Source organism: Salminus brasiliensis, chromosome 24, assembly GCF_030463535.1.
Source record: "Salminus brasiliensis chromosome 24, fSalBra1.hap2, whole genome shotgun sequence".
NCBI lineage: Eukaryota > Metazoa > Chordata > Actinopteri > Characiformes > Bryconidae > Salminus > Salminus brasiliensis.
The window spans coordinates 18,033,846-18,056,039 of NC_132901.1; the positions used below are offsets into that span (position 1 = coordinate 18,033,846).

The 22,194-nt window shown below is 41.5% G+C and overlaps 1 protein-coding gene across 1 annotated transcript in view; it reads right to left on the reverse strand.

Moving 5' to 3' along the window:
• The window catches only part of LOC140547076 (phospholipid-transporting ATPase ABCA1-like), a 237,774-nt gene that overhangs the window by 23,796 nt on the left and 191,784 nt on the right, over positions 1-22,194 (reverse strand). The window contains exons 39-43 of the mRNA XM_072670600.1: positions 18,384-18,507; positions 14,707-14,836; positions 13,745-13,865; positions 7,116-7,178; positions 4,983-5,089 (exon numbers count right to left, since the gene is read on the reverse strand). Coding sequence (XP_072526701.1) covers positions 4,983-5,089; positions 7,116-7,178; positions 13,745-13,865; positions 14,707-14,836; positions 18,384-18,507 — 545 coding nt within the window. The remainder of the gene's footprint in view (positions 1-4,982; positions 5,090-7,115; positions 7,179-13,744; positions 13,866-14,706; positions 14,837-18,383; positions 18,508-22,194) is intronic.

A 22,194-nucleotide genomic window follows, 5' to 3' on the forward strand; every position in this document is an offset into this window, starting at 1 on the left:
GCATCCATCCAGTTTCATCCATCCAACCATTCACTCATCCAACCGTTCTGCCCTCTAATATATTTATCTATCCATTCAGTTTGATCTATTCTTCCATTTCCTTTCTATTCCATCCATCCACCCGCCCACACATCCATCCATCCAGCAATTACTTGTTCATTTGTCCATTTAACTAATACACCCATTTGTCAATCCATTATATACTATCATTCTCCACCTACTTCATACACCTACTCATACTCCATTCTATAAGATCATACTCCACCTACTAAACTTATTTCAAATACCTTTTTTCATCCATCTATTCTGTACCATCCACCTTATTCTATACATCCTTCTCCATCCATTCACCCATTTTCATCTTTCAATTCATTCTTCTTATTACATTTACCTTTCCTTTGTCATATTCCATCCATCCATCCATCCATCCTAGTCCATCTATCAGTTTTCAGTTATCTCATCCCAATCCACATTATTCCATACATCCTTTCCATCCATCTACATTATCCCATGCTTCAAGGTCCATCCACACTATCTTTCATCTTATTCCATTCATCCATCCAGGGGTTGATCCATCCATCCATCCCATTCCATCCATCCCATTCCATCCACCTTATTTTATCCATCCCATTCCTTTCACCCAAACATCCTGCTCCTTCCATCTACTCTCAGTCAGAACTCTGAGCTGTGTATCAGTATCAGTGTGTGTGTGTGTGTGTGTATACATGCCTTAGGCCAGTTAATTCCCTCCTGGATCACAGTTCATACACAGCCAACCCAACCTCACTCTACCTCACACAGTGCTGCTCACAGCCAGTGACAGCAGCACCGTCTCAGGTGACAACTTCACACAGCCTCCTCAAGACTCACAGAACGTGTGTGTGTGTGTGTGTAACACCATATCTGTGTGTGTGTGTGTGTGCGTGTGTGTCCGACACAAATAAAGCGAGTTCTTGAAAAAGCCTGCTACTACTGAATGTTCTGTTAATATGAAGATGTGCTTCCTCACACACTCCCTCACTCTCTCACACACACACACTCAGCCCCAGGTCTAAAACAATGAACGTGTGACAGTTTTAAGTGAGTACTGACATCATCAAGCAGTGAAGTTGGGGAAATAAACTCTTATTCAAACAATCTCTCTCTCTCTCTCTCTCTCTCTCTCTCTCTCTCTCTCTCTCTCTCTCTCTCTCTCTCTCTCTCTCTCTCTCTCTCTCTCTCTCTCTCTCTCTCTCTCTCTCTCTCTCTCTCTCTCTCTCTCTCTCTCTCTCTCTCTCTCTCTCTCTCTCTCTCTCTCATTACTTTCCCTACAGACAGTCAGTCACTCAACCACAGCTTGCCTTTAACAAGCTCCGGAAAGACCGTCACAGGACGGAAACGAGTGCAGCAGAAAGACAAAAAGACAGACAGTGAGTGTAGAGGAAGGACGGAGAGATTTCGATTTCAGCTCCGTTGCCGTGGGGTAATCAGTGCTGTGTGTTTGTTCGTTTGCTGGAATTCACTGCTGGGATCGCCTCTGCCTGCCTCAACACAGAATGCATGATGGAGCGAAGCGAGAAAGGGGGAGAGAGCGCGTGCGCGCGAGAGAGAGACAGTTTGAGGAGTGAAGACATGATCTGTCAGTATGACTGCTTGATCATGTGTGTTCATTTTGCATATCAAAACAAAAATCTGGTATCTCCAAAACAACAACTTTACAGGAGAAGGAAATGACCTTCTCCAAATAACCTAACTTTCAATGGAACTTTCAATGTAAAAAAAACTTGCAGGTAATTTGGAAGCATTTCTAATGGTCCACGGTGTGTAGAACAACAGCCAGATTCACATCATGTCAACATGTAAAACAACATGTAGATATTTATTTACTGATTGATTGATTGACTGATTTAACCCAATTTCCTCCCCAATTTAGCTGAGTCTATTAACCAAACCACTTGCATGGACCAATAGAAAAGCTCCAAAATGACCTGAAATGCTCATAAGCACATGTCTTCTCCGACATGCGTCGCTAATGCAGCATCACTAGGCAGCCAATGAGCTTGGAGATAGGTGCCAGATCCCCAACTCAACCCATACATATGCCAACAGAAGCCTGGGCCGGCCAGCCTCACAATTGGATTGATGAGGGGAAGAAACGCCATCCACCCACCCAGAGAGAGCACAGCCAATTGCTCTCTCTGGCTCCGGCTTCCATGGGTGCAGCACCACGACCAGGGATTTGAACTCACAATCCTTGGGCCATAGTGTGACTTAATCTGCTGAGCCACTTGGAAGACCAAAGACCAAAGCAAATATGAATGGACCAATAGAAATGCTTCAAAATGTCTTCTTTTACACTACTGGTAAAACATTCACTCCATTTTGTACTGTCATTTAGACACTTTAAATCCGATGAATAACTCGAACTGGTACAAAGTCCAGTGACCTCAAATGGTACAAAGGTAAGTAGTAAACTGACAGGGCTTTAGAGGTGAAAATTTAACAAAATATGAAAAATCATGTACATTGTAGAAAAAATAGCCAAGGACCAAGTCATTGATTAATAACTTACAGCTGGTCTGTAATAATGGAATTCAAGCTTTAAAATTAAGTAAGTTTTATAAATTGATGCAAACTGTTTACAACCCACAGACATTTTGTCTGTATTAAAGCCAAAAACCTCAAAGGAAAAAGCTCAAAATCCACAAACAAACTACCCAAAATATCACAAAACGTCTGTCATGGAAAAATAACGATAAGCCAAAATGTGAAACAGTGATGGAAAATGTTTTTTTCCCAATAAACAATACAGCATATCCAGTAGTAAGTCCCATTATTCTCTTATCATTTACCACGGGTGGCCGGTGACTGGAGAAACGACTGGCCCTACAGATGGTTTGATCATGACACAAAGCTTTTCAAAGGTTGCTTTCGACATTCTGAAATGCCGAATCCAAAGCTGGTCTGAAAAATGGCTCTGCACTGCTTTCCCAGAACTGTCTGGTGCGTTTGCGCTCCCAGAGGTATGGTGGATGCAGTCGAAGTGCCACAGATATTTCAGCCCTCATTAGCTGAGCCATTGCTCGTCCTGCTCGGCATGTCTGTACTGCAAACAACACAATAAAAATGCGAATGGCTGTAAAGAGGATTCTGCTAAAAGCAAAGACAGAGTCAGATCTCTTTTACGTCATCCAAAGTTTCTTCACAAAAGTATAGTTGATAGAAAAACATTTCTGACAGCAGAAATTTCGTAACTGTGCATAACATTTGCACAATGTTTGACTGGAAATAAGAATAGTGACAATACTGTACTTTTGAATTTTTACTAAAAAGACATTTAATGAAGAAACACACAGAAAACATAAAGCTAACTCTTAAAAGCACAGTGTGAGTCTGTTTATAGTTGGGTGCTGCTGCCTGCCTACCCCTGGTCCAGACTCTCCTGCTGTGTTAACTCAATATTTGTCACAATCCTCCTTTGTACCACCTTTGTTTTTTCCTCCTTTCTCTTTCCCATGTTTTAAGATGCCCCTGCCCAACTGTTAAATCCCTGTACTGCCCGATCCAATTCTCCACCACCCTGCTGCCTGATGTGATGCTGTCCTCACACTGATGCATTCAAACTACTCCAGATTCTGCATATGACTGTTTCACCAGCATGGACGTTCACATCAACACTGAGCATGTGTTCTACACTCACTCACATTCTCATAACTCATGACCCACTGTCACATTAGCCATAGGTCTTCATTATCTCACTTTGTTTGTCCAGTTATTCTTGTTGTTCTGTTATTTGTTATGCTATCAGTGTCAGCCAAAGAAGGATGGACTCCCCTTTTTCTCCCTCTCAATGTTTCTTCCTCTCAGTATGAGGGAGTCTCACTCTTGCCTTTGGCTTGCTTAAAAGAGCTCTTTGTAAAGCTGCTATGTGACAACATTCGTTGCAAAAGTGGAGCTCTTTCCTTTAGAGAAATTACAGATAAAGCCAGAGTGTGGCAAGTATCACACCATTTCTTGGAAACTGGAGAAAACTGACAAGGTCTGCAAAACAGGAAGAAGTCTAACAGACTCAAATCCACAACAGCATTGTGAAATAGGTAACTCACAAGACGGCACCTTGTAGAACAGCTTTACACTGGACCAACTCTCAGTTTTAACTGTGAAGAGGAGAACCCATGACGGCCCTGGGTGCACATGAGTTGGGGCAAGCAGGGGAATATACACTATATGTCCAAATACTTGTAGACACCCCCCCCTAATGTATTCAGCTACTTCACAAGTTACACCCATTGCTGACACAAATGTGCAAATGCACATACACAGCTTGTCTAGTCCCAGTAGAGAAGCACTGCCAACAGAATAGGACTCTCTGGGGCAGATAAACATGAACCTATTGCCCTGGAGCAGTGAAACGGTGTTCTCTAGAATAATGGCCCTCAACTCAATGCTTTTGGGATGAGTTGTAGATGATCAGTGGGGTGGTGATCATCCAATATCCTGACCACTTCTACTCTTTTGTCGTTGAATGCAATCAAATCCTTACAGCAGTGCTTTAAAGTGTAGTAGAAACCTTCCCTGGGCAGTAGAGACAGTTACTCCAACAAAAGCGGGATACAGTCTTTTTAATACCCTTGATTAAAAAAACAAACAAACAATGAATGTCCCAATACTTTTGTCCATATAGTGAATTAAACAGCCTGCTTCTAACCTTGCACAGTACCATGGAAATTAGCCAGCAATCTTTTTAAATATTGGCACATGCGCTGCAGATGGGGTTCGCCTAGGTTGCCATACAAGCTAGACTCTGACCCCCTGCAGTGAATGCTCACATTACATGAACCCAGTTATGTACAACAAAGCCTAAACTCACAATTAGAGACATGCGCCACAGCTATTCCAGTACTGCCATGGCAACACAGCAGTGAGATAACAGTGTGCACTCCAGCTGCATGAACTCCACAAGTTTGCGTTTGGTAACTACTGTATACTGTATGAATCCTTACCTGTATCCATTTAGGAAAGCCTCTCCGCCGGATGCAGGGATATCTCCAGTCAGCATTTTAAAGGTGGTGGTTTTCCCTGCCCCATTTATGCCTAGCAGACCAAAGCACTAGAACACACACATACACACAGTATAATGAGAATACATGTTAATATAAGACACACAAACCCTGTTTACAACTGGATCATATAAGTCAAATATAGATGTTCATGAACCCTTGATCCAGCTCCCATATTCCCACATTTTGGAAAACTTAGAGTCTAGGGTCGAATATGGTTGGGCGTTGTTGGAAGGAAGGAAGAAATGAATGAAAAGGAAAGAAGAGGAAAGAGAGAGGCTGGGGAAAGGAATGAAGGAAGGAAGAAAAGAAGAAAGTAAGGTATAAGGAAAGGAAAAGGGACAGAAGTAAGGCAAGAAGGACAACAGGACAGAAGGAAGAAAGCATGAAATTGAAGAAAGGAAAACAGGCGGAAGAATGGAAGGAAAGACTAAAGGAAGAAAGGGAGGAAGAAAGTATGGACGTATGAATAGAAAGAAAAAAACAAAGAAAAAAAAGAAAGGAAAGAAGGAGAGGAGGAAAGAAGAATGAAAGGTGGAAAGGAGGAACAGAAGGAAAGACTAAAGAAAGGAAGGAAGGAAGAAAGAAAGGACGAGCTGAAAGAATGGTTGTCTCTATTCCTGTTTTGCTTTTTATGGTGATATCCCATGTCGGCCAGAGGAGGATGGGTTCCCCATTTGAGTCTTGGTTCCTCTTAAGGTTTTTCCTCTCGATCTGAGGGAGATCTGTCGCCACTAGCTTGCTCAAAAGTGGCTCGGACCTGGATCTCTGTAAAGCTGCGTCACACACTCTATTATATACTCTAATAAGATCTTGTATTGATGATGCGCAAAGTCTTCTCCGGCACATCCCAAAGATTCTCAGTGTGGCTGAGGTCTGGACTCTATGGTGGCCAATCTGTGTATGAAAATGATGTCTCATGCTCCCTGAACCACTAATTCACAATTTACACCGATGAATCCTGGCATTGTCATCTTGGAATACGCCCGTGCCATCAGGGAAGAAAAAAATCCTGCTCGTTCAGTATATGCAGGTAGTCAGCTGACCTTGTTCTTTGGCCACATAACCTTGCTGAACCAGGACCTGACCAACTGCAGCTTCCCACAGGCTTGTACGGTAGGCACTAGGTATGATGGGTGCATCACTTCGGCCACCTCACTTCTTACCCTGATGCGTCCATCACTCTGGAACAGGGTCAATCTGGACTCATCAGACCAACAGACTTCTTCCATTGCTCCAGAGTGCAATCTTTATGATCCCTAGCAAACTGAAGCCATTTTGCCGGTTAGCATCACTGATAAGTGGTTTTCTTAAGGCTACATAGCTCTTTAGTCCCAATCCCTTGAGATTCCTTCGCATTGCGTGTGTGGAAATGCTCTTATTTGCACTATTAAAGACATCCCTGAGGTCTACTGTCGTTTTTTTTTAAGTGATCGCAGATCATGATCACATTCCTTCCTCGAAGATGATGCCTCCCCACTGTCCTGTCCTGATTTTAGTAGTTTCAGCAGTCTCCTTAGATGTTTTCTTGATGCATGCCAATAATTTGACCCTTCTGAAACAGATTAGCATCTTTTCCACAACCACTGGATGTGTCTTTCCACATGGTTGAATGAGAAGCTGCTCACTGTATCAGTTAGGGTTAAATAACTGGTTGCCAGCTGAAACATAGTCAGCTATGCAGTAATTATCCAATGAGAGGCTTTTTTGCCTAGTTAAATCCAGGTGGTGACCTTTTTTGTTTAGGCCAGGAAGTGTAAATATGAACTGAATTGAAGCTTAAGAGGTTCCTCCACAGTTTCAAACTAAAGAACCTCGAAACATTCCTCAATGATCTTTTACTTTTCCAGTGTATGAGCTGCAGTCACATTAAACACTCCATATCAATAGCAGCTGCTATATCAACGACTAACTGGAGCATCAAATATAAATGTATATGGTTAAAAACTAATTAGGATAAAATGGAGAGACATGGTGTGAACTGACCAGGTAAGAGAGGTCATTGATACACTGTTTCTGGATTCATAAGCAGGCGAACAGCATTTCTTTTTTCTAACAACAAAGTGTTTCACTGACCTCAGCAGCAGGTACACCCACACAGATCCTGTCCACAGCTGGAACCTTCTTACCAGAGTACACCTACAGAAAGTGAGCGAGAGAAAAGAGAATTTCCAAGTGCTTAGCAACAGCATTTTCATCAAGTAAACAGCAAGGCGAGCAATGTGAAAGTTAGAGCAGACCACTCTTGTTCAAAATCCCTCCGTCTCAATATGTAAGACAATGCAAGATAATCGAATCCAGGAGGCATCTGTGAGCCTCAGGACCAGAGGCAATCGCTCTGGATTTAGGCTCTCTTAAGCTCGCAGGGCTTGTGGATGTTCTAGTGAATGCTATGTTGACCTTTAGTTATTAGGTTTAGCAAATCATGTGACCAGAGTGGCGGTGCTCTGACATCATCATGGCTCTGTAATATTCACATACATCATTATGATAGGGTCATTATGGTACTGACTGCATTAGGCATGGATTAGGAAAATGTCCAGGGAATGGAGTCTATGAGAAAATCCATTGTAATGCAGTGCATGTTCTGATCCACCCAAGGGAACTGACTTGTGCTTTGAAATCTGCCTGAAATTTCAATTTCTTTCCATTCTTTCTCTTGTGTCTTACTCTCCAACTATCCTTCCGGGGAATTGAGCCAATGATGAAATCCACTGTAATGTAGTACAGGTTTGGGTCCACTAGGGGGTGGACATTTGCTCTCTGAAACTTTCAGTGAACTTCATTTTATTCACACCTTCAGTCCTTCAAAGGAATTGAGCACAGGACAAAATCTGTAGTACAGGTTTGGGTCCACTAGAGGTCGTACACTAGATCTATGAAACTTTTTGGCAACTCAATTTTATTTACTTGTCTCATTCACTCGTTCAATCCTTAAAGGGAATTAAGCACAGGACAAAAACTACTGTAACGCAGTGCAGGTTTGGGTGCATTAGAGGGTGGACATTTGATCTCTAAAACTTTCCAGCAACTTTATTTTATTCATCCTGACTCATTATTTCAACTCTTCAGGAGAATTGAGCATAGGACAAAACTACTGTAATGTAGTACAGGTTTGGGTCCACTAGAGGGTGGACATTTGATCTCTTCCGGCAACAGTATTTTTTCACTCTGTCATATTCACTCATTCAGTCCTTCAGAGGAATATATTCACTTTATCTCACTGTCTATTTCAGTCCTTCAACAGAATTGAGCCTATAAAAATATACTGTAATGTAGTACAGGTTTGAGTCCATGGGGGGGTGAAAATTTGATCTTCAGAACTTTCCAGCAATGCCAATTTATCCACTCATTCACTCGTGCAACCCTTTACAGGAATTGAGCATATGATAGAATACACCATAATGCAGTATAGGTTTGGGGCCACTGGGGGAGTGGACACTTGATCTCTGAAGTGTTCTGGCAACTTTGTTTTATTCACTTTTTTAACTTTTATAGGGAATTAAGTGCATAAAAAATCTACTGCAACATAGTACATATCTACATCCGCTACGATTATCCCAAAACAATTCACAATATGTTCAGTGTAAAACATTTTCCAGGAAAATTGTATTAAAGAATACACTGAACAGTGTCATGTGATTTTACAAATAAAATGACATTTTATGTACAAATAGAATTATCTATTTTTTAAACAGTGTAAATAAAAAACTGAATCATTATTCTCATTATTAATATTATTGACTATGAGAAAGTTAAAAATGACATTCTCCATGTTTTTTCTTTTTTCTTTTATATTTGCATTTGCATCCATTTGCAATAAATTATAATTTACAGTGATTTTGAGTAGTGCTCCCATGAAGCTTTGCGCTGCCTTAGAGATTTTTACTTTTTTAAAGTATTTTTGAAGAATTTTTGTTAAACATTGCCATTTCGTGTTTTTTTTTTTTTTTATCTTAGAGATGTTTTGATGTGGTTGGAAGGATGTTTATGGGTAGTTTGGAGTAATCACAGTCATGATGTCAGCTAAGCTGACACATAGCCTTTTTGGGGGGCATGTCAGAGCGGACCACTTTCATTTTAATGAGCCTGTATGTGAACACCTAGCTGTGTTGTTTATACCTTTGCTGTGCAAACTGTATAACTCTTAACTTACTTTATTATGTATTCTTTTTTTGCTGTCTATAGTTATTAATTATTAATGATACACTGTAAATATACAGTTAATCAACATATAGAATAAGTTAATGCTTTAATTTTGACAGTTTCTAATATGTTTAAATAAAAAGGTAACAGCTAACTTAAATTTGGGCTTTTAATCAAACATTTATTTTCTGTTTCCACCTTTCATTTTCTTTCTTTCTTTGTTTCCTAATGTCTTTATGTTTCCTTACTTCTTTCTTTTTCTTCTTTCTTTCTTTCTCTCTTAATTTCTTTTCTTTGTTTCTTTCTCTTTTTCCCTTAGTTTTTTCCCCTTTTTTCTTAAAATATTTCTTTCTTTTTTATTCTATCTTTTTTCTTTCTTAATTTCTTTCTTTTTCCGTCCTTCTTTATATCTTTCTTTTTTCTTAATTTCTTTCTTTCTTTCTTTCTTTCTTACTTTCTTTCTCTTTTAATTAATTTTTCTTTTATTCTTTCTTTTTCTTTTTCCTTCTTTCTTTCTTAATTTTTCTTTTACCTTTATACTTTCATAATTTCCTTCGTTCTTTATTTCTTTCTATCTTTCTTCCTTTCTTTCTTTTTCCTTCATTCCTTCTTAATTTCTTTCTTTCTTAATCTATTTAATTCTTTCTTTTTTCTTCCTTCTCTGAGGTTAATCTCACAAGCAAGCAGATTGACAAATGTTTGAATCCTAATGCTGTCTCTGAACTACCACGCCCTGCAGGTTTTTGGAATTTTTGTTTCAAACAGACTTTTGTAATTTCTCCACTCCACCCCAACAAACCTGAAGTCTTATTAAGCCCTGGAGTGGAAACATCAAACAAGAAAGAGAGGATGGCACAGAAAAGGAAGAGGATGACTTGAGAAACAGAGTTAAAAGGCCCATATAACAAAAAAACATTTTTTTCCCTTGGCGGATTATGCAAACTTGGGAATTTGTCATGGCTGTTCCAGGTGAATTTATTCTGAACTTGTTGGTTCAGTAAATTTGAGCTTGAAAACATGGTATAGCAAAGTCCATGTATAGATACTAAGCTGTAATAACAGCCCAGTTTGAAGTCATCATAATTGTAGTGTCATAACCACATCTTTTTCACGTTGACAAAAATATTGGGACACCTGCTCATTCGTTGTTTCTCTATAAATCAAGGGTACTAAAAAAAAAAATTAATCTGCTTTTGTTGGAGTAACTGTCTCTACTGTTCAGGGAAGGAGACTTTCTACTAGCTTTTGGAGCATTGCTGTGAGGATTTGATTGTTGAGGAGGGTCATTCTTACAGACAGTCAGCAGCAGAGCTATGTGGAAGATATGGGGAAATGAGTAAACGTTGCACAGTCTAAAGCCGTCGACCTATAGTTTAGGTGCTTGGGACCAGAAGGTTGCTGGTTTGATCCAACTATTGGTGGACAACTGCACGCTGTAAAGCGCTGTCTACTAAGCACCCACCAGTTCCCTGCATTGTGAGGTCTGTGGTTCCAGGCGACCGTATTCTCTGCTAGGAGTTTACCGAGGCCTCAAAGCAATATCACTGGACAGCTAAAGACACCTGGAGGACAGCGTTAACCAAAGCCATTTTCCAACATGAACTCTGGAGTATATCCGGAGAATCAGGTCCAGACATTATTATAGATTTTGCGTGTCAGACACGTACTCCGCAATCCTACGAGCAATTCCCTGAGACTCTGAGACTCTGAGACACTTAACCATTCTCAATGAGAGAAAGTGTGACCAGAGTTGCCCGTACTTTTGCATGCCATTGTAGATATTCCAAGTTGACATCAAGGGGGATGAAAAACAGAGGAAAAACTATGGGGCTTTTAAGAGGTAAAGCCGGCTGAATTATGGAACGCAGCATGGTGAGCATGTTTCATATTTCAGAAGCCAGTCATCTCCTATCAGTGAAGTGTGTTGTCACTGTGTGTGGTAAATGCGGCCAGTCGGGCTTGGCTTCGCTGTGGAGTCAGACGCCCTCGCGGATATGGAGTGGGCTGGAGACGAGCTGATGGGAAATGTATGTGATGACACCGCCTACTTAGGGGGCCTTAAGTGTGAAACATCTGCTCACAGCATCCGCACTAATGATCAAGAGCAGTGTTCACACTGATTTGTGTTATGTGTGTGAGAGAACATCCTCCACTCCTCATCTTATCAGAGTAGATACAGCTGTACGCAAACACACACACACACACACACACACACACACACACACACACAGATCTTGCATGCGGTCTTGAGGAGACGCAGCTGGTAGCGAGACGCAGCTCTAGGCCGCTTGCTAAAGCTAATCTCATTCGGGTCTCCGCAGGATGGGCTGATTACGAAGCAGCAGCAGCTCTGCGAGGGGCGTCGCCCCGATGGGCCTCAAATCAACAAAAATCTGCTTCTTAACCGAACACTCATGCTAATATAGAAATGTGTAGCACTCGAGAACTGCCTCCAGAGCTGGAGTTGTTTCGGGATGGGAGGGATTTGACTGCAAATTAGCTGTAAAATGCATTAGCTTTCCAATTAGCATTAGATTCACCTTAGGCCACCTTACAGAATCAGTCATTACAATGTAACACAGTCTGTCCTGACCAGGACACAAGCCCATAGGCTAGTTCATCTCACACTTTTAAAAAGGATTCCACTGAGGGGTGTCACAGAAGAACTTTCCATCTTTGCAAATTATGTGCGAGTCAATTATATTTATAAAATTTTGTTTGTCAGATTTTCCCATTTTTCCTCTTAATTTGGTACTGCCAATTAACCCATCTGTTCATAATTCCCTCTAGCCTTAGCAATGCTCCTGAGACTGGGAGAATAAGGACTCAACACATGTTCTCTTTTTGATCTGCCGACACTGTGGCATCTCGAGGCAGGCGGCACCCTTAAAAGGAAAACGTTGGGTCCCCAGCTTTATCATACGACAACAACAGACACCTGTCCTGGTGAAAGATAGCGCCATCTACCTACTTGGAGAGAGCACTGCCGATTGTGCTCTCTCTGACTCTGGGCGCTCATGGCAAACTTGTGACCCCCAATCCATGAGTCTGTCCTATTAATCCACTAATTTGTATGCACTAGGGGGCCCTGACATGTTCTCTGAATCTTCTAAGAACCTTTCTAAGGTACCCTTATATGCTTATATGTCTATACCAATGAAACCATTTTCCTAGTACATCTAAAGACCAATGGCCAAGAAATGCATCACATTCCCCAATTTAGTCACTTCCAATTCCCACCCACTAAGCAGAGCTAGACTCTCCATCACATGATGCTCCCAGCACTGGAAGAGTGAGGGCTAGCATGGGTATCCTCTGAGTCACATGAAACGAACCTGCCACATCTTTTTAAACTGCTGCTAAACTAAAGGTTAGAGAAGTAAGCCTGGGGCCAGAAGGTTGTTGGTTTGATCCCCAGGAATGGAATCCACAGCTGAGGTGCCTTTGAGAAAGGCATCTAATACCCAATTGCTCCTTGGGTGCGCTATATTATAATAATTTCCATAACTGCTGGAGGAGCAACAGCACAGCTAAAGACACTTGGAGGAGAATGCTAACTATATCATTTTTCACAGAAGAACTCCGGAATACGTCAGGGGAATCAGGTCCGGCGTTTTTTCCCAGAGTCGCCATTTGCACATGTGGCGTATAGCCAGAGATTTTCCGTACCAGACGCATTTTCACCACAGGAACTGTCCTGCGTGGTTTAGGCAAGGGGCGGTACCTAATGGGGGACACAATATGATGCAAAATTACCTGCTGTATTCACACAGGGACTCACTTGGACATTACCTGTCAGGATAAAGTCTGGGTAATGTCCGGTACAACCAATCCATACATTTGCGTTCACACATGCAGCTTCTTTACAGGTTTTTACATCAGTGAATAGATGGATTGCGCTGTTATGATGTTATGAGTGGAGATATAGGGCCATCCTTCCCACCCAGACAGAGCAAGGACCCCGGCCATGGGTGGCTATGGCAGCCCTGACAACGCTTAGACAGTTCTTCCACCACTCAGGAGCCCGTCAGAAACCTTTGTTGTAAAGGGTGCAGGGTGATTTTGCAAATATCTCTCTGTCTGGCAAACCTATTCTTAGCAAATGCTCTTAAAGCTTTGGGAAAAGTGAAGCAGTACTGAGCTCAGAACATGAATATTTGTGAAAAGCTAAAGAAAACCTTCAGAACAGGTCTTTCAATGCAATACCCCCAAGCTTTTGAAATGCAATCTTTTTTTTAAACATTTTTTCAACACTTTCACCCCTCCTTTCTTCCCTCTAGTCAAGTGAGAACACAATTTGTATGCACTTGAGCTATCAAACAGCACTTGTGTTGTGAAATGCAGAAGTGGGTTCTCTGGAGAAGATGTAGAACTTAACCTAACTCCACAGAAAGTCCACCTGAAGAGACCAAACTTCTGCAGACGATGGTGTGTGCTGATAACATGCACACATACGTGTGGCCTTGACCATTTGCCCAGGTAGACTCAGAGCTACAGGGTGGCTGATGCTGCCTGAAGCCTTAGAAATAAGGTAATGAGGTAAAAAAAATAAAAGGCACCTTGGTGAGGTCACAGACCCGGAGCAGGTCACTCTCCGCTCCGCCCCTTTGCACTCGCTCACGTTCCCGGGCTACATCTTCATCCTCCTGACCCGAAGCTGCTGGCAACCCCGTCACCAGCCTGCAGCAGAGCAATGGATTACAACAATTACAAGGGTCTCTTCTCGAGGTAGGCCTTGTGAAGTGGGCAAGGAGTGGAAGTTCCATTTGGGGGTTTCTAATAAAGTGGCCAGTGAGTGGAAATTCCAAGTGGGTGTTTCTAATAAAGTGACCAGTAAATGAAAGTGCCAAGTGGGTGTTTCTGATAAAGTGGCCAGTTTGTGGAAGCACAAGGTAAGTGTTTCTAATAAAGTGACCAATGAATGAAAGTGCAAAGTAGATGTTTCTAATAAAGTGGCCAGTAAGTGGAAACACAAGGTATGGGTTTCTAATAAAGTGGCCAGTAAGTGGAAACACAAGGTATGGGTTTCTAATAAAGTGGCCAGTAAGTGGAAGCATAAGATATGGGTTTCTAATAAAGTGGCCAGTGAGTGGAAATTCCAAGTTAGTGTTTCTAATAAAGTGGCCAGTGAGTAAAAGCTTAAGGTGTGTATTTCTAATAAAGTGGCCAGTGAGTGGAAATTCCAAGTTAGTGTTTCTAATAAAGTGGCCAGTGAGTAAAAGCTTAAGGTGTGTATTTCTAATAAAGTAGCCAGTGAGTGGAAGTTCCAAGTGGGTGTTTCTTATAAAGTGGCCAGTGAGTGGAAACACAAGGTAGGTGTTTCTAATAAAGTGGTCAGTGGATGGAAGCTCAAGATAGGTGTTCCTAGTGCACTGTATTTATACTTAAATACAGCACATTACTTTTGTTGGGGTTTTCTATATATTAGGGCTGCTTGATTAGACTTAATTGTGTATCATGTATAGGTTCTTCTGTGTAATCCTGGTATCTCCTCTTATTATTCTAATGCTATCAGACTCACCTGGGCTTCCAGCAGAACTTGTACTGGATGAGGAGTGTAAAACCGAACATCACCACCCCCTCTATTGCCATGGCGAACAGATTCTTCCCTACCATATCCCAGCCTAGAGGGTCCTTAAACCTGTCTTCACCTGAGATAAAGAGACAGAGAGGCCAACAGAAAGAATGAGAGTAGCAGCACGATCATTATTCAGTGGAATGAGATCTCTTTAATGGTTCCTAATGTGCCACTATGAATGAGCTTCTGCTATTTGCGAATTCTAGTCCACCTTGTCTAACATCTCAGCCTCGTCTCCATCCTCTCTCACCACTCCTTCACTCTATTTACTATTGATTTGTTCTCTTGTTCTCTCTTTTTATTTGCCCTGTTGTTCTTCTTCTGTCCACCTGGACCCAAATTCCCTTTCAAAATTCTCCCCTCCTCTGCAAAACAACATACGCATCACACAAAAACATCCTGGTTAAAAAAGGACGATGTCAACAAACTGACTTGTGGCACACAGGACAGCTTTATGTCAAAAGAATATGTCAATAAAAGGTCACCTAATCTGAGGTTCCTGAAGCACTGTGCATCTCCAAAAGGGCAAGTTTATAGAAGGAAAAATGTTCAGTAACATTAGAATGTCTCACAGAATTGATATGACTTATCCAAACCTGTCCGATCTGAAGCTTTTCGTCATTCTTCCTTGCAAAAGGCTTCTAGATCTGTGAGAATCTTCTGTGAGAATCTTCTGTAAGAAGTTCTATCCATGGAATTTCAATGATGTTTAAGTTGGGGGCTGTGAGGGTCTTGGCAAAACCTTTAGCTTGCACCTCTTAGTCCATTGAGCAGTCCATTGAGGATTTTTAGGTGTGTTTAGGATTATTATCCTGCTGTTGAAGCAATCCTCATCCATCTTTAGCATTTATTTTTGGGAAGGGGGCGGGGGGTGTTAGCTTCCAGAGTTTACTAGAATGGATTAATCGAATCCTTGCTTTCCTCTACCAGTAAAATGTTCCTCGAGCCACTGGATGCAGCACCAGCCCTGATCGATCCTCCTCAGGATTAACAGTTGGACAGGAGATCTTTTCATGAACAAATGTACACTCTATGAACAAAAGTACTGGGACACCTGCTAATTCATTGTTTCCTCCAAAACGTTTATCATGCTTCTGTTGGAGTAACTGTCTCTGCTGTCCAGGGAAGGTTTTCTACCAGATTGTGAAAAAAATGCTGTGAGAATCTGATTGCTTTCCGTGACAAGAGCTTTAGTGAGGTCAGGATGTTGGATGACTCAGAAGTACTGGTGGGAGCACCAACCATAATTCCAGAGAACACAGTTCCACTGCTCCACTGTTCAATGGTGGGGGGCTTTATACCCTCTAGCCCACACCTGACATTAGGCAAGGAGCCAATAGGTTTGTGTTCATCTTCTCCAGAGAGTCCTATTCTCTTAGCAAAACATCTCTACAGGGACTAGACTGTGTGTAAGCTGTGTGTGTGCAACTTAAAGTAGCTGAATACATTCATTAGAAGGAGTGTCCACAAATATTTGGACATATAGTGTAGCTTTTTACTCAGTAAGGCAACAATGCATCATTTGAACTTAAATTAATCCACCAGGCTTGTTTAGATGTCTCTCACAGTTTTCTTTGGATGATTCTACCATTAAGGCCTTATATGTGCAAGTATCACTGCACCATCGCTGCACCGCTCCGGAGTCTGCTACACTTTCCTGAAGGTCTTTTGAAGTCATACATGGGTTTAATTTGCCTTTCTATCACTCATACGAGCAGTTCTCTGAGAAACTTCTCTGGGTCTTCCAGACCTCAACTTGACCTCCATTGTTCTTGTTAACTGCCATTTCTCACTTACACAATGAACTAAGACAATGGCGACCTGAAAACTCTTTGCTATCTTCTTATTGCCTTTTCCTGCTTCTCCTGCTGCTCAATTATGTTAATTTCCAGAGTTCCAGGCAGCTGATTAGAGGAGCCAGTGGCTGCTGATTGTTGGGAAGAGTCAGAGTATCAATAAAGCTTTGAAATTTGCATCACTTGACCTTTCCTAAAAAAGACAGAGGACAATCCATAGCCCTAACAAGCTAATTAAGGGCTGAGATCTTGGTAACCTGCAGTTTTACTGGTGTCAATTATGAACTCAAGATTCCATTCCTCACTGTGCCAACAGAGACGGCGCCCCCTGTATAACATGGCATGTAAAATGTATCCAAATCCACTCATTAGCATGAGCACGACATGCCATAACATAGAGGTTGGAGCTACATTTTTAAAAAGTGTAAACAAACAGAAAGGGGGAAAACGAGGACTTGTAAGGATTGGATATGACAGTGATGAGTTTTTATTCTCTTTTATTTCTCCCTAACGTTCCCTGATACACAGAAATCTAATCCTTAGGGCATTTTCACACACACACACTGTTTATTTCCCCAGTAAAGCTGCTCATTTAGTTTCAGCTCATCTACTGCCATTCACACTAAAGCTTAGGTGTAATAAATCTAAAGCACCTGTATCAGTCAGTATCAGCAGATATAAAGTCATTCCGGCTGTATTCCTGCTGCATCCTCACCCTGTGTTATAGAGCCAATGCAAACCTGCCACTGCTCATTTACCTTCTCTGTAGTCAGTATTTTAAAAAAAACACTCTTGTGGGGCTCTGAGTGGGTTAGCGGTCTAATGCGTTACTACTACTACGGCTCGGAGGTCTCAAAATCTGCCGCTTCATCAGTCCTCAAGACTTGTTAAACATGCACCAGGCTTATTTAGATGTCCCTCTGAAAACTGATGCTGCTTGAAGTGCATCCATTACAGCCATATTAGTGCTGGTGTTGCTGCACAGTAGAAAAGTACACCACCCATCCAGAGTCTGCTCAGTCATCAGTATCAGCTGATACAAAGAAGTGGAAGAAGTCCATCCGACTATCTTCTTATGCATACGCTTCCATGTCATGGGCCTTGGTGGGTCCGGAGCCTATCAGAAAGGCTGGAATACCCCCTGGACAGGGTGACAGTCCATTGCAGGGTACCACACTCACACGTTCACTCACACACTCACACCTAGCCATATTTTTGGAACGCAGGAGGAGACCGAAGTACCTGGAGGGAACCCGCACAGACACAGTATCCTTACCCTGTGTTAAACAGTCTACTTCCAACAGTCTACTGAATTTTGTGGGGAGGAAGCAGGAAAGGTCCATTACAGCCATATTAGCTGGTGTAACGGTACAAAAGTAGAAAAGTGCACCACCCGTCCAGAGTCTGCTCAATCCGTCCATATCAGCAGATATACTGAAGTGAAAAAGTTTTTCTCTAACGGCTGTTTCCTCACCCTGTGTTACAGAGCCAATGCAAACCTGCCACTGCTCATTTACCTTCTCTGTCATTCTTTAAAAGCGTTCTTCCACCTCCCCTCCATCCCCCCCAACTCTCCACCCCGCATCCTCTCCATGGATGAGCGTTAGACTTCCTTTCATCTGTGGCCTTTCTTCTCAATCTCTCCGTCCTCTCTCTCTCCCTCTCTCTCTCTCTCTCTCTCTCATCCTTTCTCAAACACTTACGGCTAAACATATCGGAGATACCAGCAGCTTATCACTCTCAAAGGCCGGTGTATTTGTGTATGTGTGTGTATGTGTGTGTGTGTGTGTGTGTGTGCGCATATGTGTGTGCATGTGATCTTACCCAGGCTGCTAAAGAGTGTAGCCATGGCCTGGTTTTTAGCCATGTCAATGAGTCCTCGGCCCAGACAGAAATGAGGAAAGATCAACAGCACCTGCTTTACAATGTCGTTGATATGAGTGACGTTCTGCAGAGAGAGAGAGAGAATATGTTACATATATTTATTTGTATTTAATATTCATATATACACATGCACCAATATTCATATTTCATTTACTTCAGGGAGCCAGAGAAAGAGAGACAGATGGAGAAAGAGAGGGAGAGAGAGAGAGAGAGAGAGAGAGAGAGAGAGAGAGAGAGAGAGAGAGAGAGACAGGGAGCAAGAGAAAGAAGGACAGCGGAAGAAAGAGAGAGAGAGAAAGAAAGAGAGAGAGAGAGAGAGAGAGAGAGAGAGAGAGAGAGAGAAAGAAAAGGACAGATTGACCCCGTTTGACCCCTGGTTGCTTCATGTGACTAGTATCTGGATTGTATCCTGGTCAGAGTTTAGCCACATGTGTTTACACTCGCTAGTCTAATGCGTCTCCCATTAGTCAGACTAAAATCCGATTGGTGTGTGGGACGGAATATGCAAATTTACTTATTTATTGTTATTTGTTATTTGAGTTGTACTGGGAGGAGTCAAAGTTGTCAAATGTGTCTTGGAGAGACAGATGTGTTTCCACTGCTATAACACATGTTCAAATGCGTCTCCGATCAGACCACCATCTGAAGTGGTTGCAGTGATCGGATCTGTATCTGGTTTAAGAGTCTTGGCTGATTTTACCAGGTGAGCAGGTGTAAATGTGACCAGGCAGAGTGAGAGCATGTGAGCAAGAGAGACAGATAGAAAGAGAGTGTTTGGTACAAAAGGCCAAATCTTTATGCATAATTAACCACGCCACACACACACACACACACACACAGACACACACAGACACACACAGACACACACAGCTCCATCTGCAGAGTGTTTTAGTGGCCCGACATGTGATTGCTGAACATCTTCATACTTCATTTTCCATTCAACATAATGCAGTAGCACTACACACACACACACACACACACACACACACACAGCAACTCTAATTTATAAGAGGAGAGAGAGAAGAATGAGTGTGTAAGAAAGAGAGAGAGAGAGAGAGAGAGAGAGAGAGAGAGAGAGAGAGAGAGATTTTAGACTCAGACTAATGTATAATGCCTTTGGTTTTAGAACAGTTCTCACAGACGTGTTCCTCTTTCAGAAATAGAAGCCTGTGCTGGCGGTTCCACGTGTGAGCCGCGGAGATTCTGCGGTCTGAGTCATACTGACTGACCATATTTGAAGAGGAGGAGCATGACTCGATCCATTTCTGCCAAATCCTTTCAGCAAGTTCATTTTAGTGACAAACACAAAGTTTGAGTAACTTTTAAAAATTCATGATACAGAATTTCATTTTTTCCTTTAATTAATTACACAAAATAGTAGTCATTTTTAAAATTAATAAATTACACAATGCAAATCTTGCAATAAATGTGCAAAATTTGAGTAATTTTTAAATTAATTACACAAAAAGTTAAGTATGTTTTTTTATTCCACAAAATGAGAGTATTGTTGACAGCATCATTAAAACTGTGTTTGATTTGAGCCTCAGAACACACTGCTGTGGAGTTTAGCCTGCTAGTGAACTTATCTAAGCCCAGATAGCCATCTACGAGTCCAAACACAGCAGAACTCTAGTATTTATTTTACAGTAGCCACATATACATGTACACATTAAATAAACTTCTATTGGACGTGTAAATTACTGTAGTATGTATTTTGCAGTAGCTAACATCCATGCACTCAATTTGTGAATTTTCTTCAATGGATATCAAGCTACTGTAAAACAAATATTACAGTACTTTACAGTCAAAGGAGAGTTTACAGAATAGGTACATGGATATCTGGCTGCTATAACATAAATACTCCAGTACTTAGTACATGTCATAGAGAAGTGTACATAATGAGTAGATGGGGATCTTGTCACTGCAAAATAGATACTCCAGTACTTTACAAGTCAAATAGAATTTTACATAATGAGTAAATGGCTATCTTGTTACTGTAAAATAGGTACTCCAGTACTTTACAAGTCAAAGAAATGTACCGAATAGGTACATGGATATGACCGCTGTAACATAAATACTGCAGTATTTTACAAGTCAAATAGAAGTGTACTTAATGCATGTAGACATATATTCTACATATCTCACTACTGTAAAATGAATAATACAGTATTTTACAAGTTAAATATACAGTATGGTTATATACTGAGCACATGGTTTACTTCATTAGCCTTGTTCCTCTAGTCATTTACATCACATGAGTAGGCATTGTCTCAAAGGCACAGTTTGCTTCCACAACCTGAACCAGAGGATTTAGACAATTACCCTGCCGATACTTTGCTGCCTAAAGCAAGGTGTAGACTGAAATTAGGAGAAGCCTTAAACATACTGTGTGTGTGTGTGTGTGTGTGTGATCAATAATTTCCTCCCCTAACATTAGCCTGCTTGTGTTAAACTTAATTGTTACAATGCAGCTTTGGGAACAGCATGGTTGCAACAATCATGCCAATGAAAGAGTGAGTGAGAGAGAGAGAGAGAGAGAGAGAGAGAGAGAGAGAGAGAGAGAGAGAGAGAGAGAGAGGTGTATACTGAATATATAGTGACTGCACTGTGCATGCAGGGTTGAGTCTCTGAGGTGAAGTCAGAGGATTGAGACATAACTCCAGCCTGTGTGAATAACACCAGACATCAAACACCTCACCAGATCCCTCCCTTTGAGTGGATATCGTCATGGAGACAATGCTGAGGGGCTCTAACCCCGCAAAGGAACTGGGGACACTTTCTTTAAGTTCCCATGGTAAACTCATAAATCATCTCACACACTTTGGAGAAGGACAAATCTCTCTGGCACTCGACCCATATTTCCCCAAGTCCTCCTCCTCCTACACACACACACACACACATACACACACACACACACAGGCCTTCTACATTCCTCTTGTGACTCTTCCTCAGACCGCTGGGATTTCAAGACAAAATATAAGGCAAAAAAGGGCCAGAAAAAAATAACACAGATACATCAGAGAGAACTTTTAAAAACGTCTAAGACTGGGGGTATGTTCTAACACAGTGCTGAAGGAGGCCTTACCCTTATCAGAGGTGATATAATAATAATAATAATAATAATAATAACAATAATAATATTAAAAGGCTCTAAATTTAACTCAGTGGTTTGAGCTCTGGGATATTGACGCACAGGGTTGTGGGATCTATATTCATGTCGGCTAAGATGCCACTGTTGGGCCCTTGAGCAAGGTCCTTATCCCTCTCTGCTCCATTAGTCCTGTGTTCTGAGCCAGCTGGGATCCAAGCTGGAATACATAAAGAGCAGTACTTCATTGCACTGTATATGTATAATGTGAATAAATGTACCTAACTTATTAAGTTAAGTTATCGATGCGAAGCACTACTGCACCCTTGTGAAGAATTATCAGTGTTCTTAATGGCACTGGCAGCACCATACAAAAAATTAAGTCCAATAATAATAAAAAAAACCAGCAGCAATTAAACATGTCCTAGAACAAAAAAAATATATTTATTTATTATAGTTGAATAATGAGGGTTTATCTCATGGGTCTGAAATAACATGAACCTCAAACAAAAAGAAAATTCTGTACAACCAAAACAGGGCTGTAAAACAGGCCGATTCCAGAATCCCAAAACACATCACAGTTACATCACAGTCTTGCATAAACGCAACCCACTAATGAAAGCTCTTGTTGAAAACTGGCGAATCAATAAAACAAGATGGCAA